This window comes from Enhydra lutris, unplaced genomic scaffold (genome assembly GCF_002288905.1).
Source record: "Enhydra lutris kenyoni isolate GAN:26980312 unplaced genomic scaffold, ASM228890v2 scaffoldscaffold6, whole genome shotgun sequence".
Classification (NCBI taxonomy): domain Eukaryota; kingdom Metazoa; phylum Chordata; class Mammalia; order Carnivora; family Mustelidae; genus Enhydra; species Enhydra lutris.
In genome coordinates, this window is record NW_019154090.1 from 1,080,497 (window position 1) to 1,096,150 (window position 15,654).

The 15,654-nt window shown below is 58.7% G+C and overlaps 1 protein-coding gene across 2 annotated transcripts; it reads left to right on the top strand.

Moving 5' to 3' along the window:
* The first annotated feature begins 1,334 nt into the window (after positions 1-1,334).
* Positions 1,335-15,654, top strand: LOC111141419 (transcription factor like 5). Of its 2 annotated transcripts, XM_022493956.1 has the most exons (8): positions 1,335-1,598; positions 1,649-2,052; positions 3,063-3,249; positions 3,504-3,666; positions 5,263-5,506; positions 7,257-7,398; positions 11,198-11,242; positions 14,887-15,654. In XM_022493956.1, the coding sequence occupies exons 1-8, from the start codon at positions 1,335-1,337 to the stop codon at positions 15,007-15,009; spliced, it is 1,572 nt and encodes a 523-aa protein (XP_022349664.1). In that variant the 3' UTR covers positions 15,010-15,654. The 2 variants fall into 2 exon arrangements, with proteins under 2 accessions (XP_022349664.1, XP_022349665.1); XM_022493957.1 differs by lacking the exon at positions 11,198-11,242 and having other exon boundaries at positions 5,260-5,506.

A 15,654-nucleotide genomic window follows, 5' to 3' on the forward strand; every position in this document is an offset into this window, starting at 1 on the left:
TCCGGGTGCCTAAATTGACTTTAGGACCCACCATGGGTCTTCCCCTAGATAATGAGCATGCGAGCCGCGCCGCCCTCCTGTCCTTGAAGGGCTAGTCCTGTCTTCAGAGTCCCTCTCGAGTTCTCTCCTCTTGCATGCTTGGGACAGGGCCCTGCGGCTTGCTCACAGGAGCGGTGGCGGGAGACTTCCTCACGCCCTGCACACTAGGCCTGGCCTGACCCCTCATCAGGGCTCTGGGCTCCGCGGGGCTGCCTCCTGAGGGCCGGGCAGAGCCCCCGAGCTCCGCGTGTCTGGTGTCCCGCTCCCGTCGTACCGGGAGTGCACCCTGCAGCGAAGCCCGGTCCGTCGCAGCTCACGTCTAAGCGCAGCGCACGACCGCGGTCTGCAGGAGCGCCGCCGGACGCGAAGCCGACACGCACCGCCGGACTGGCTCTTCGTCTCCAGCGAGCGGAAACCGCAGCGGACACGCCTCCATCTGTTGAACGTCGGACCTTCACGGTGCTCTGTGCTTTCGCCCTTCGAGTCGGGGTCCGCGGACCGGCTGCGCCCACGCCGGATCGGGGCTCCAGGCCGCCCGCGCCCGAACCAGACTCGGCTCTGGGCATGATCCCGGCGATTCGGTGCGCGCCACGGCCCGACCCGGAGGCCCCCCCCCGAACGCGCGCTGCGGCTCCGGCAGTTCGCGCCGGCGGGCTCCTCCGTCTGGGCGGCTCCGCCGTCCCGTCCCGGCCCGCCGCGCTCCGCAGAGCGTCGGGGCTGCAACACGAGGGAAGCGAGTTAAAACCGCGGCGGGCCCGACCTCGCCCCTGCTCCCAGAACGGACGCGGCGGAGGAGCGCCGCACGCTCGGGCACACCGCCGCGGTCCGGCCGGGACACGGGTCACCGGGTGCACGCGGCAGACGACTCCCCTTGGAACCGCTACAGCGCACGCGCCCGCCGGCCCCGCCCCTGACCTGCGCGCGCAGCCTGCCGCCTGGGCGGGCACCCCCACCCCCGGCTGTCCACACGCACGCACGCACACGCACACCTCCCGCAGCAACACACACACGCACACGCACACGCACGCACACGCACACACCTGCGCGCGCAGCTCCTGTGCCGGCCGCCGTCGGTGGCGGGGCGGGGCACGGCGGGCCGGCGGCCGGGCGGTTGGCGGGGGCGGGCCCGGGGGCGGGGCCGCGGTGCAGGGGGTGGGGTTTCCGTTGCGGGGCGGGGCGGCGCAGGCGCGCTGCTGGCCCAGCGGTTTCCCGCCCCCAACGTCGCCCGGCGAGGCCGCGCCGGCCCGGTGCCCGCCGGCCCCCCGCCGCGCGCGCGCCCCGCCGTTGGCTCCGGCATGTCGGGCCCCGGGCCGCGGGAGCCGCCGCAGGCGGGCGGGCCGGCGGGCCCCGAGGGCGCGGACGCGGCGCCGGGCGAGGCGGGGCTGAGCTTCACGACCACCGACCTGAGCCTGGTGGAGATGACGGAGGTGGAGTACACGCAGCTGCAGCACATCCTCTACTCGCACATGGAGGCGGCGGCGGCCGACGGCGAGCTCGACGCGCGCCTCAGCTCGGCCTTCCTGGCGGCCGCGGCGCCGGGCGCGGCGGCGGGCGGCTTCGCGGCGGCGGCGGCGGGGGGCGCGGCGGCGGCGGCGGCGGCGGCCGCGCGGCCGCGGCGGCGGCGGGGGGCGCGGCGCCCGTGTACCCGGTGCTCTGCCCGCCCGCGCTGGCCGACGGCGGCTTCGCGGGCGCGGCGCCCTGCCTGGGCCACGTCGACTTCCAGGAGCTGCGCATGATGCTGCTGAGCGAGGCGGGCGCCCCCGCCGCCGCCTCCGCCGCCGCGCCCCCCGCCCCCGCCGAGAAGACGCCGGGCGCCGACGGCTCCGGTGCGGGCGCGCCGCGGCCCAAGGCGCCGGACGGCGGCGGCAAGGAGAACGCGGAGGGCGCGCCCGAGGCGCGGGCCAAGTCAGCCGTGCGCGTCCGCCTGGAGGACCGCTTCAACAGCCTCCCCGCCGAGCCGCCGGCCGCCCCGCGCGGCGCCGAGCCCCCCGAGCCCGGCGTGGCGCTCAACAAGTGGGTGTCCCTCCCCGCCGCCCTCCCGGGAGGCCTGGCGGGGGCGGGCGCGGGCCCGCGGGGTGCACACGGCAAGGCCCCGTGGAGCGGCCGCCCGCCCGACTGGGCGGCTGGCGTCTGCCCGGCGGGCCCGGGTGTGGACAGGGTGGCCCGGGAGCAGAGGCCGGCCGCCGCGCCGCAGCCTGGGTCTCCCCGCGAACGGGGCCGGGGCGGGTCTGGGTGTAGGTGGAGTCTCTGCGCGAGAGCGCCGGCAGCCTCCTCCTGCCAGGTCTTCGCGGGCAGCAGACCCCCTTGGGTCCGGGGCCCACCCGAAAGGTCGGCGCTCTGGGCAGGGGCCGGCCGCCGGTGCTGAGCGAGTGCGCAGCGCAGAGCCCCTCGCCGCGCGTGCGAGCGTGAGGTGTGCGCCCCGCGTCCGCACCTGCGGGCCCGCGCCCCTAGCCGAGCGTGCGGGCGCTTCTGAGGACCAGACCTCTTGCACCAGGTCTTCCACCCAGATGTCAGGAGAGGCCTGTTCCCCCCCACCGCGACTCAGCTTAGGGGTGACTCCACACACGGGGCAGCCTTGGTGGCAGGAAGGTGTCCCGATGACAGAACGCTGCTCCAGTCTCCCCCCAGGATGCCAGGCCCTCACTCGGTCTCCCCTACTGAAGAGGAACAACCACTGCGCGGCGGGGGCTCCTCAGCTTTCTGTCTCTCCCGACCCTGGGATTTTCCCCATTTTGTCCCTAGTCGCCAGATTTTGGAGAATGGCCAGAAAAAGAGCGAGGGAGATTGGTCTCAGGTGACATCCAGCGCCTGGTCCTTCCAGGAAGAAGCTTGAGCCTGGCCACCGCTGCGCTGGTTGAGCCTGGCTCTGTAGAGGTTTCCACGAGGAGGGGCGCTCATCCTGCGAGACGCGGGCTGTCTAGACGGCCCGCTGCTAGCCGGGAGAGCAGCTGGGGGTCACGGCCTTCGGCCGCTTGCCTGCCACTCAGTCTTCACGCGTCTCCGCGTCTCCTTTGTGTTGGCAGTTTGGTAACTCTCATCCGACATCCTTCCGAGTTCATGAACGTCCCTCTTCATCAGCAACAAAACAAATGCACGACGTTGGTAAAAAACAAAACCGCGGCGGCCGCCACCGCTTTACAATTTACATGCCCTCTGTTCACGGCAAATGCTTGCCCTGCCTCAGGGGGCTCGAGCCTCTCACAGACGCAGGTAAGGGAGGGACTCACCAGGGCTGCTCTTTTGCACTAGGTGGATTTTATTTTCATTAGGCCTGAAGGATTTTTCTTTCATGGAGCTTAATAGTCTTTAAAATCAAGACCGTTCATGTGGTTTGGGAACGTCTTAAAGTCCTGGATGTACGCAGAGTTCCTCAAATCGCGCTACCGTCTTTGCCCTGTCTTCGGTTGGACGGCATTAGATTTGCGTGCGTGCTGGTAAACTTGCTGTCGCCTCATTTTTTCCAGGGTTCTGGGAACCCGTGTTCTGTACTCGAAGCTGCCAAGCATCAGGACATTGGATTGCCTAGAGCATTCTCTTTCTGTTACCAGCAGGAAATTGAATCCACTAAACAGACTTTGGGCAGTAGAAACAAAGCCTTGCCTGAGCAGGTTTGGATTAAAGTAGGAGGTAAGCCATAAAGCGGAGGGAGCCCTGTCCTGCTGGACTTCTTGGCCGAGGGTGGGGACGGCAAGAGGCCGAGTATAAACATGAATTCTTCTTTTCTTTTTTAAAGATTTATCCTTATATTTGAGAGAGAGAGAGGGAGGGACCAAGCGCACAAGCAGGGTGAGAGGCAAGGGGACAGAGGATCTCAGGCAGACCCCTGTTGAGCACAAAGCCCGCGGCGGGGCTCGATCTCACGACCTGAGCCGAAATCGGGAGTCGGCCGCCAAACCGACTGAGCCACCCTGTGCTCCTCACACGTCATATTTATGCTTTGGACGGAGTCGTTGAGTTTGAGGGCTGCTTTTTCTTACTGGTGATCTCCATAAACAGAAAAATGATAGACTTGCATGAATTCTGTTTCCTTCAAGTTGCTGAAAGCACTTAATAGTTGTGTTTTTGGTTTTTTGTCTTGTTTTCTATTTCACGAGTGGGGCAGGAGTCTGAAACCTGCTGAAAGCTTTAGGAGACGGTCTAGGGATGGGCAAAGGTTTGAGTTGGGAGCCAGAGGCCATAAGCTGATTCAGAAAGTTTTAGAAAGAAAGAAACTGTCAAAGGCTGTTTGAACTTTGTTCACCTTGAGAGTGAGCTCTCAGCCCCTTTCTCCCTGTAAACAAAGTATTTTTCGACTTAACCCGACGAAAGGACACCTAGCTTTTCGAGAGCTGATGGGGGCGGGGGTGGGGGGGTGCGGGGGTGGAGTGCTGCCTCCTCCAGGCAGTGGGTTGTTCTCCCTGTTCGGACTTTTTATGCAGAAGTAGGTGCTTCCCTGTGCAGAGTGAAGGGTTGGTGGTGAAACCACGTACTAATTCCTTTGCTTCAGGAACAAGATAGTCCCAACGCTGTGAATTCCCCGCCGTGTCTTCCTCGCAGGTCCCGATGTGAAAGCTGTATGGAGGGACCCTTTGGCCACAGAGACTTCGGTCTCATCTGGCGTTTCAGGAATGCCTGTCACCGCACACAGGGGTTAGGCGCCGCCTGGCCTCGATGCGGTGGGGCTTGCCGTGTTCCCTCGGCACACATAAGAGCTGTGACGTGATTCCTCCCCCCAGGGGCGGAGTCACTGGTCAGCTGGGGGCACCTTGAGCCCTAGGGCACACAGGTCTTGTCCTCTTCTGAGCATGGGAGGTAGAGCACCTGCTGTCCCGTTAGAGTGATCGTATAAAAGAAAATCCTGGGGAGAAAGTTTGTTTTTTCCATTCTGAACATCAGAAAAGTCAAACAACCTCTTGGTTTCCCTATTCCCAGACAGCAGCTAACACCTGTTGATAAATGAGGGACTTCGGACAAGGTTCTGTTGATAACACACTGCTCGGGGTGTTTTAATTTAGTTACAGATTTATGTTCAGTTTTGTGCTTTGGTGCTTGGAGCTTTGCGCGAACGGCTTGTACTGGTTACCGTAGAGGGTGCGGCTCTTCCCGCTCAGTTCTGGGCGTTCCTCGTCCGCTCGTATGTCAGTTCGGGCTTGAAAAATGCCATGAAACACATTCAGCATTAATGGGGACAAGTTAAGTAAAATAAAAAATTAAATGCCACTCTTTCCTTCTTTTGCAAAGAAGAAGCGCTATGTAAGCAAGCCGTAAGTAAGAGGAACCGGAGTAGAGCGCGCCAGCTGGACACAGGTGTAGAACGAAGAGCCCTTGGAGAGATTCAGAACGTGGGCGAAGGCTCGACCTCCACACAGGGCTCTTGGCCGCCCGCGGAGTCCTCGCAGGCAAACCTCGGGGAGCAGACCCAGAGCGGGCCCCAGGGAGGAAGGTCGCAGCGTAGGGAGAGGCACAACCGCATGGAAAGAGATAGAAGGTAACGCGTGTGCTTGCTTGTCGACACGCAGGCTTGCTACAGTTACTGGTGATGATAGGCAGGTTACTCCTGAAACAGCAGTTCATTTATTTCTCAATGTGTTCCCAGTGGAGAAAAGTTGGCCGAGGAGATGCTGACTTGGTTCAGCTCGGCGGGCCGGGGTCCCCAGGGTCACCCCAGGTTTGATGATTCGCTAGGAAGACTTCGAGCTGTGAGCGATTACAGAGAAAGGACACAGCAAATTTAGCCAAGGTGCCTGGGGAGAAGTCCGGGAGCCAGACGCGAGCTCCTGGGTGTCGCCTCCCAGACGCGCTCTGCTCCCTCGGCCCCTGGTCCTGAGGCCGGCGAGCTTCCCAGCAGGGAATGCTCGCGAGAGACTCGGTGCCCCAGGATTTTATTGGCAGAGCGGGTCACGGGGACGTTCCCTCCCTGGTGAGCCCCAGAAGGAGAGCCAGCGCTCAGCATGAACCGTATTGTTTGTACCAACATTTTAGGCATGGTTAGGCACCTCACTAGTGGTGCTGGGAACCCTCCCGAGATCGCAGTTCCCAGCAGCCGTCAGGCGCCGGCCTTGTGAGCGGGCCTTGGGAGACCGCTGGGCTGCACACCAGGGCACCCAGCTTTGCCCGTTTCTTTTAAGAATGTTGGGGAGGGAGGAGGTTAAAACTGTTATTTAGGTCGTTTTATCTGCAGATTTTATTTAGAAATTTATTTAGATTTTATGTAGAACCAAAAGGTGGTTAATTTCTCTGTATTGCAGCTGGGTTTTTACTCGATGTTTCCGTAACATAATTAACATAGTTAACATAGTCATTGACGGGTACTTCGTCCCAGTGTCCTTTCCGCACGCAGCACGGGGCAAGGCAGGTATGTAGCTCCAGCGCTGACCTGAGGCAGTTTATTTCTTTTTAAGGGACGTGTTACAGCTAGCTAGCCTGCCCGTGCCCACACACGCACGCGCACACAGACATGCGCACACGCTCTCTCAAACTGAAGGATGTCAGTGAGCTACGAAGGGCAGCTTTCCCACCCTGACATTTCATCAGCGTTTCCTGGGTACCTGCCGTGGGAGGACCCTTCCCCGCAGGTTGGCAGCCTGCCGTCCCCTAGGGCACCACACTGCCGGTTCGCTCCCTCTCACCTCCATGCCTCGTCGGTGACGTCGATCTGTCCCCTGCACGGACTGGAGATAAGCGCCAGCTGTCGTGTTTGCCTGACGAGATCCCTGCGTCAGCTCCCACGTGTGTGCGTGGGAGGGTGGGCAGCAAGGGTCGTGCTCCGTCTGCTGCCCTGTGTCAGCGTCTCTAGGACGTGGCGCGGCGCCGGGTGTCATCCGAGAGTTGACGTGGTCTAATCGTAAGGCCCAGTTTGTGATTTCAGTTCTCTCTGAAAAAAAATTACCTCTAAAAAGACTGGGTGTCGGGGTCTTAGCAGGCGGGTGGTCCATGGTCCTTTTGTGAGCTGGGGCCCCTTGGCGGTCAAAGCTGTGACGTAGCTGCGGGTGAGTCCCTTGGCACGGGTCGTGAGCCCTGAGTAAGGAACGATCTCCCCAGGGAAAGTGCACACGCAATTTTGCTTCCCCTCTGGGGGATTTGGCTCTGTCCTTGGTCTGGAGACTTGAACCTGGCCCTTGCTCCGGGCCCACGAGCTGGGCAGTCCCAGCGGAGCGCGGCTGAGCGCCGGGGGCCGGGCCAGGAGCAGTGGCCTGGCGCCTGCTTCTCAGCGTGATTACTTTGGATTTTGCCTGTAGGCGCAGGATCCGCATTTGCTGTGACGAGTTGAATCTTTTAGTCCCGTTCTGCAACGCGGAGACGGACAAGGCGACCACTCTGCAGTGGACCACGGCGTTCCTGAAGTACATTCAGGAAAGACACGGAGACTCTCTCAAAAAGGTCAGTAATGAGGGCAGGTGCAGTCTCAGAATGTTATAAACCTACAAGTGATGTTTTTCATCCGTTTTTCCCTAAAATGCCCCTGACGGTCCTTTGTTTCCTGGAATCCAGTGCCGGATACTGAGTTCGCTTTGAACAAAAGCTCGTTAGAGTTGTAGCATGTCACTTACGGACTGATGGTCACAGCCTGGGTCGGTTCGCTGACCTGGGGCGTCTGAGTGACAGCCCCTGCTGCGGGCAGCGGACCCGATGGGGCTCGCCGGGGTTTCGGACACCCGTTACCCTATGACAGCTTCGTGAAGGGTTGAAGCGAGACGAGTTAGGCAGGAAGAGAGAGGCAGATAGTGTTCACCAGTCTGGAACCCACACGCATTCAGAAGGCGCGGAAGCGATTCTCTTCCATGGGCTGGGTGACCGGGCACAACGTGGGGGCCCTGGGGCCCGAGCACCTGGCCCCTGAGTGCAGCCAGAACCGCCTTGAGCCTGTCTGTTCGGTCCCAGGGGCAATTCCAGCGAGCGAGCATGGCTCCTGGCAGGGCCGAACGCGTGGTGTGAGCGGGAGGGAGCGCAGCCGCCCCTTCCTCGGGGGTCAGATGGGAGAACGGGGTGCTCCCGGCATTGGCTTCCCTGCTCTGCCCTGGGGGGCACCTCGGTGCCCGGTGCCAGCCTCAGCGTGCTGGTGGTCAGGCCGAGTGCTGCTGAGGCCCTGGGGGGGCAAGCCCCATGCACCCCGGCGCCGCTCCCTGTCCAGGCCATCGTGCGGCTGCCGTGGTCGCGGCATCTGGCAGGGACCGAGCTGAGGTTGGTGCGTCGATGCGAAGCCTTTTCCAAAGCGGGGGCCGCGGCTGTGTTTCCGTCCCCACTCTGTCCGCACGGCGCCGCGGCATCGCCCGTGCGATCGCGTCTCAGAGCGGAGTTTGCGTCCCACTCCCTCCCAGTGGCTTATGGGTCACCATAAGCGCGGCTCGCGTTTGATGTTATGTGTTCGGGGGAGGCTGTGAATTTTAATAAAATGATGCTCTCGTGTGCATTTTTTGTGAAGCTTTTTTTCTCGATTCTAGCCAGTTAGCGCAGCGTGATGGTGTCCGTGGCAGGTATAGGACAGACGGGCACATCCGGCCGCCGCCGGAGTTCAGCAGCACAGGAAGGTGTCCCCCTTCCTGCCCGTCCCGGGCCCCCGGCGCCGCCCGCGCCCGCTCTGCTGGCCCTCCGTGTGCTCTGGAGTGCGGAGTCTGTTTCTTTGTTTTTCTTAAGGGATGAGGTATTTAATTAGGTTCTTTGTAAGAATTTAAAACGCCGCTCTGTGAGGGCCAAGTCCGTCGTGAGAGAAAACACCGAGCGGCGGTGGCCCTGAACCGAGCAGCGGCTTCGCGCCGTGGCAGAGACCGGGGCCCGCGGCTGTCCGCCGGCCTCGCACGTCCCCCGCCTCCAGCTTCTCCTCTCGGTGTCACTGCTCTCGCCCTCCTGCGTCTGGGTTCCGCAGATTCCCGCAGGAGGCGTCAGCGAGGCTCCAGGGATTTTCACGCTGCGGGTTTGGGCAGGGGTGGTGACGCGATCGACCGCGGAGCTCAGCCTAGGGACAGAGGCGCAGGCACAAGTGGCAAAGCCGGTGCGCGCGGCTGCAGGGAAACCGCCGTCTTGCCTCCGCGGCGCCCGGCGAGGCCAGCCTCGGTGGTCCTGGGGGATGCGGGCTCGCACCTGCTCACGCGCTCGCTGGGAGGTCACCCCAGCCCCAGCTCAGCAGCGCGCAAGGCTCATTTCAGGAGGAAGACCTCGGCGCTGCGCGAAGTTTACCCGCCGGGGCGCCGACCGTCCCCGTCCCCGCCAGCTGCACGAACCTCCGTCTCTTTCCAGGCCTGGACTCGGTGCCAGATGCCTGGTCCGCTCCGGCCCCTCCGGAATGCGCGGTGGAGCCGGCGCCGCCGCAGGGACGGGCTTTTGGCCACGGCGGCGCTTCCCCTTCTGGCGCTTTAGCCTTCGGGTTACCTTCTCCGCCTCGCGGCCGGCACCCGCCTTCTCGGCTTTTCCGCCCACCGTCTTGCCAGACAGGACAAGAGTCCGTTTCTGGTTCGACTTCTCGCCTTTTTCCCTCGGCTGCTGTTTTCTTTCTTAAATTCCACGTGTGGGTGAAGCCCTACCCACGACTCTGCTCGACGGAGTTCACTCGCACGATCCCCTCCGGTTCCGACCACGTCGAGGCAAAAGCCGGTCTTCGTCCTCTGACGGAGGCGCCGTGGCCGCATCTTGCCCGTCATCCGTGCGTCGTGCAAGGGCGTCTCGGCCCCTCGCACAGCTCGCCTACGGCAGACATGGCTGCTCTGGGCGCTCGGTGCAGTGTCCCTCCACACCCCTGCGTCCGCATCTTTGGGGGAAATACCCGTAGTGCGACTGCGGGGTCATAGGGCAGCTGTCTTGTCAACTTTCTGAGGAAGCTCCGCGCTGTTCTCCGGAGTGGCCGCACCAGCCTGCGTCCCCGCCGACGGCGCGGGAGGGTCCCCCTTTCTGTGCATCCTCGCCGGCGCCTGTCGTTTCCTGACTGGTCGGTTCTAGCCGTTCTGACGGGCGCGATGATGCTCGTGGAGCCGGCGGATGTTGAGCAGTTTTTCATGTGTCTGTGGCCCACCCGGATGTCTTCTTTGGAGAAAAGCTTTTATATTTTTGAAGATGATTTGGGGCGCCTGGGTGGGCTCAATCGTTAAGCCTCTGCCTTCAGCTCAGGTCATGATCCAAGGTCCTGGGATCGAGCCCCGCATAGGGCTCCCTGCTCAGCGGGGAGCCTGCTTCTCCCTCTCCAGCTCCCCCTGCTTGTGTTTCCTCTCTCGCTCTCTGTCAAATAAATAAATAAAAACCAAAAATGAAAATGATTTAACGTTTGGCTTTGTGTACCTGTCAGCGGTGAGTTATTAATAGGATTCATCCGTATGCGATGAAGGCGCTCCGCACAGAACAGTTCTGTGAAGCGTCTTTGTATGGACTCAGACAGCGAAGACGTTGAAACTCATTTCTTACATCTCGTGTATAGATATGGCTTGGGTGGGCATGGCAGGAGCAAAACCTCCCGCGGAGACCTGGGACCAGCGCTGTGGCCAGGCAGTGCCGGGAGCTCCCCGTGGGCTGGTCCTGCCCTTCCCGAGCCGGGGCTCTGTGCCTTGTCTCTCAGCGGCCGCGGGTGTCCCGGCTTCTGGTCTTGTTCCGCTCTGCGGCTTTTGTGGGGCACACGGTAGTGCTTTTTTCTGTTGTAATTTGCTTGTACGTTGTCCTGACAGTTTACCGTTTTCATGTTTTTGTAGTTTTAATCTTCCTGGCATCTTGAGTTTAAAAGCTTTTGGTCTGTTTTTCACATTTTTTTATTACGTTTTCATAAGCAAAGATGGTCTGTATAAAGAAACGGTTTTTTGAAAGTTTGCTGAGACTTTTGTTGTGACCTCTTCTGTGGTCAGTTTTTAAAAGTTCTGTATTTATTTGGAAAAAACATGTATTGTCCGTTTGGTGAGCTCTGCGTTTGTTAGGTTGGGACCATTAATAGCGACCTAGACCCTTGCTCTCGGGACACCTAGGGGGCTCAGCCGGTGAAGCCTCTGCCTTCGGCTCAGGTCTCGGTCTCAGGGTTCTGGGATCGAGTCCCGCGTCGGGCTCTCTGCGCAGCGGGGAGCCTGCTTCCCTCTGCCCCTGCCCTGCCTGTGTTCTTGCACGCTCTCTCTCTTTCCCTCCCTGTCAAATAAATAAATAAAAAGTTTTAAAAAAGAATCCTTTACAAAACAAACAAACCGGACTCTTCCTGTCCTCTGTTGTCAGGCAGACCTGCTCCGAGAGGCCCGGCCTGGTTCCCTGCGCATGTGCTCAGGTGGGTCCGCGCTCGCAGGGGCCTGCATCGCCCGTGGTCTTCCCAGCTTCCTGGCACGGCTCCTTGATGTGCAGTTGGAGCCATCGCTCTCTTATCTCTTAAGAAACTTGCTTTCCAAGGCACCTGGGTGGCTCAGTCATTAAGCGTCTGCCTTCCCCGCAGGTCATGATCCACGGTCCTGGGATTGGGCCTGCTTCTCCCTCTCTCCCTGCTTGTGCTTTGTCTCTCGCTGTGTGTCTCTGTCATAAATAAGGAACGTCTTTAAAAAAAAAAAAAATTTGCTTTTTTTAAGTTTGTTTTTACTTATGTCGTCTCCACACCCAACTTGGGGCTCAAACTCAGGACCCCAAGGTCAAGAGTCACACGTTCTTCCTGCTGAGCCGGCCAGGTGCCCCCAAAGTCGCTCTTTCTATCAGGCGTTCTCATATTTACAAACCTCACGTGCCTATCAGCTTTGGCTCGACGTCACCTCAGGGTGTTCTGACTCGTAAAACTCCCCTGAAACTCTGTCGTTTCACTGAAACAGATGCTGGTGGAGAGGGTAGGACGGCGGCTGCCGGTAAGGAGGTGCCGGGGCCCTGGGGATCCCAGACTGCACCGCGGCTCCCCACTGTTGGCAGAAGTGTGCACAGCCAGGTGGACGCCTGGCACTCACCTTGTCGTGTGCACGACGCTCTCGAAGTCTCGATACTTTCTTTGTCAGAAGTGACGGTTTCCTTCTTTGCGAATTTTATGTAATTATTCTCAGAGGTAAATTCTACCTTCTCATATATGGACAAATATTTTGTATTTTGGGCTTTTGAGTGTCAGGATATACATAGGAAATTGTCAAAATGTGGCTCATCTTAGACCCTCAGGCCCTTTAAAGTTCGGGAAGAAAATAGATCTGAGCAGGTATAGCCCGAGTGCAGGCGCAGGAAGTGCACTGCGGCCACCGCTGGTGGGCCTGGTGTTACCAGTGCAGCGCGGTACTCCTGCGTCCCTTGGTGGATGTGAATCCAGGAGGAACCCGCTACAGCCCAGCGACAAAGACAACACGATTCAAAACCAGCAAAGGATTTGAGTACCTTCTTCCAAAGAAGATAAACAAATGGCCCACAGGTCCGTGAGCAGATGCTCAACATCCCTGATCATCAGGGAAATGCAAATCCAAAGCACGAGGCTCTGCCGCACGCCCCCAGTAGATGTGGCTGGCACGTACAGATGGACCTGTCTAGGCGGGATAGCAGGTCTGGGAGCGGAACACTGTGCAGCTGCTGTGGAAAATGGGGTGACAGTTCTCAGAAAGTCAGATGGGCCGTTGCATTTGTGGGTGGGGACCCGGGTGGACACTTGTATGGGAATGTTCACAGCAGCCTGGACGTGGAGGCCCCCAAGTGTCCATCAGCAGAGGAGTGGATAAGCACAGCGTGTGCACCGACAGCAGAATGTGGTTCGGCCACAAAAAGGCAGCGCTCTGGGCACCGGCCACGGCACGGGCGCCCCTGAGGCTGCCGCTCACGGAAGGACAGCTTCTGCACCAACCTCTGTGTGGTCCCAATTCGTACGCAGAAAGTGGGACACGGGGTGGGTGCTGGGGGAGGGCGACAGTCCGTGTCTCATGGGGACAGAGTGTCCGTGGGGGGATGCTGAAAAGTCAGAAACCGTGCTGATCACATGGTATCATGAAGGTAGTGCCACTGGGTAAAACCGTTTAAAGTGGCTAAAATGGAAAACTTCATGTTCTGTATTTTTTTTTTTACCATAATAGAAAATCTATAAACGTAAATTTAATTTTTAAGAATGTTATGCTTCAGGGGACGCCTGGGTGGCTCAGTGGGTTAAGTCTCTGCCTTCGGCTGCCGTCACGATCTCAGGGTCCTGGGATCGAGCCCCGCATTGGGCTCTCTGCTCAGCAGGGAGCCTGCCTCCCCCTCTCTCTCTGCCTGCTGCTCTGCCTACTTGTGATCTCTGTCAAATAAACAAATAAAATATTAAAAGAAAAAAAAGAATGTTATGCTTTAAAAAAAAAAGTTACAGAAACGTATCCATGCACAGACATGGGGAGAGCAGAGCACAGAGCTCCAGTGTTCCTCGGACACAAGGGCGCGTTGTCAGTATCCCCGTCCTGTGGCCCTCGATGGGTGGTTTAAAGCCTTCCCGCAGATCTCTCGGTTTCATTCTCAAGAGCATCTCTGAATGTAGACACGTGGTTAAAGAGCCACACCACATCCAGACGCCCCGATGGGCTTGCAGCCGTCTCTGTGCTGCCCACCCCCTTGAGTCAGGATCCAGATGCCGTCCAGCCGAACGTTGGTTGGTGGTGCTCAACATCTCTGAGTCCACGATGGCTTCCTCTTTCCCTCCCTGTCCTTTTTAAAAAGATTTTATTTATTTATTTGACAGAGATCACAAGTAGGCAGAGCGGCAGGCAGAGAGAGAGGAAGGGAAGCAGCCTCCTTGCTGAGCAGAGAGCCCTATGCGGGGCGGGGGTCCTGGGATCATGACCGGAGCTGAAGGCAGAGGCTTTAACCCACTGAACCACCCAGATGCCCCGCCCCCGTCCTTTTTTTTGTTAAAGAGATGGAATCCTCCGTCCTGTAGTCTTTCCCACCTTGTACATTTTGTGTACCCCGATCTTTGTTTCCCAGAGGCTGATGAGATCAGGCCATGTGCTTGCTCTCGCCTTCTTCTGTGAGCTTGGGGCTGCCCAGTGTGCTCAGGAAACGGCCAGTCTGACCCTGCTGTGAAGCCCGGGACTTGTCAAAGTTCCTAGAGGCAGAGAGCGGGAGCAAGGGCCGCAGTGGACAGGGCTCCGCGGGAGCCAGCTTTCAGCTTCCAGAGCCGACCCCTGATGCCAGGCCCACCCCGGAGCACTCCCCCCGTGTGCGCGGGGTAGTGATGGGCCCGGTGTCTAGTGGGTGATGGAAGTTCTGCAGGGGGACAGTAGTGATGCTACGGGACAGCTGGCCCGGCAAACGTGCACACACAGGTGAAAATGGTTCAGTAGCGTGCAGATTTTACTGTGTTAGAAAACATAAGTATAGGTGTTTGTTTTTATTTTAATTTTTTTTTAAAGATTTTATTTATTTGTCAGGGAGAGCGAGCGAGCACAGGCAGACAGAATGGCAGGCAGAGGCAGAGGGAGAAGCAGGTTCCCTGATGAGCAAGGAGCCCGATGCGGGACTCGATCCCAGGACGCCGGGATCATGACCTGAGCCGAAGGCAGCCGCCCAACCAACTGAGCCACCCAGGCGTCCCTAGGTGTTTGTTTTTAAATAAAGAAGCCTTTTTAATATGGACGGGCATCATGGGAATTATTGGAAAATTAATAGTAGACTCTTTGAGAAAAACGTTTGAATTCCTGTTTTCACCCTGCACACCCCCTTACAAGAGGTGACGTGAGTTTGTGGTGACACGTTTCTATCTTTTGAAGTAGTTTAGGTCATAATTCCAACCTTTGGTGTATTTGTAATTTTTTATGATCTTATTTATTCATCTTAAGTAATCTCTACACCCAGCGTGGGGCTCGCACTCACGACCCGAGATCCGAGAGCTGCCCACCACCGCTGGCTGAGCCGGATGGGCATCCCCAGCCTTGTGTGTTTTGAGATCGTTTCCGAGTCCGTAAATCCACAGCATTAATGGTTCTTTCTTAACTTCAGGAATTCGAGAGTGTGTTTTGCGGTAAGACCGGCCGAAGGCTCAAGCTGACCAGACCGGACTCCTTGGCGGCCCGTCCCGGGCAGGAGAGCCTGCAGAGCAGCCCGGCCATGGACGTCAAGTGACGGGAAGGGACCGCCAGTTCCGGCAGCGGCGGCGGCTGCCCGGGGCCCCCAGCGTCCGTGCGGCCCCGGAGCCCCGGCGATCTGGCTCTGGGGGACGGGAGTCCAGCTGAGGGGCCTCCGCGGGGACGTCACAGCACGTTTTGTAGAGATGTTTGTCTAGAATGAAATCCTTAGCCTTTCGTGTCCTCTTACACCATTTGGGGATGAAGACATGTTGACAATTAGCAAGAAACTTTTCAATTATCCGCCTGATTCCATCATGTTTTCTTAACATGATAACTTCAAAAATTAACATCCTTTGTAATTTCCTTAGTCTTCCAAGGTGCACTGCTTTTTACGTATTTTATTTACATTTTAAATACGCCCACTTAGCAATTGGAACAAGTTAAATTGTTCTTAATTAGAAGTAGTTTGGAAATTTTACTCCTTTGTTTCTCCCTCCCCCTGTGCTGATTTCCGGTGACATGGGACGGGGTCCTGTGACGCGGTCTGTGCCCAGCCTTGTCATTGGACATTTTCCAGAGACTCCCTTTGAAGCCACTTTTGCCCGTAAAGGAGATATTGTCACCGTGGATTCCTTCAATGCCCTCATTTTCATATTCAGAGTCATTACTTGGTGTGTAATAAACTAGTGTTTGGAACGGA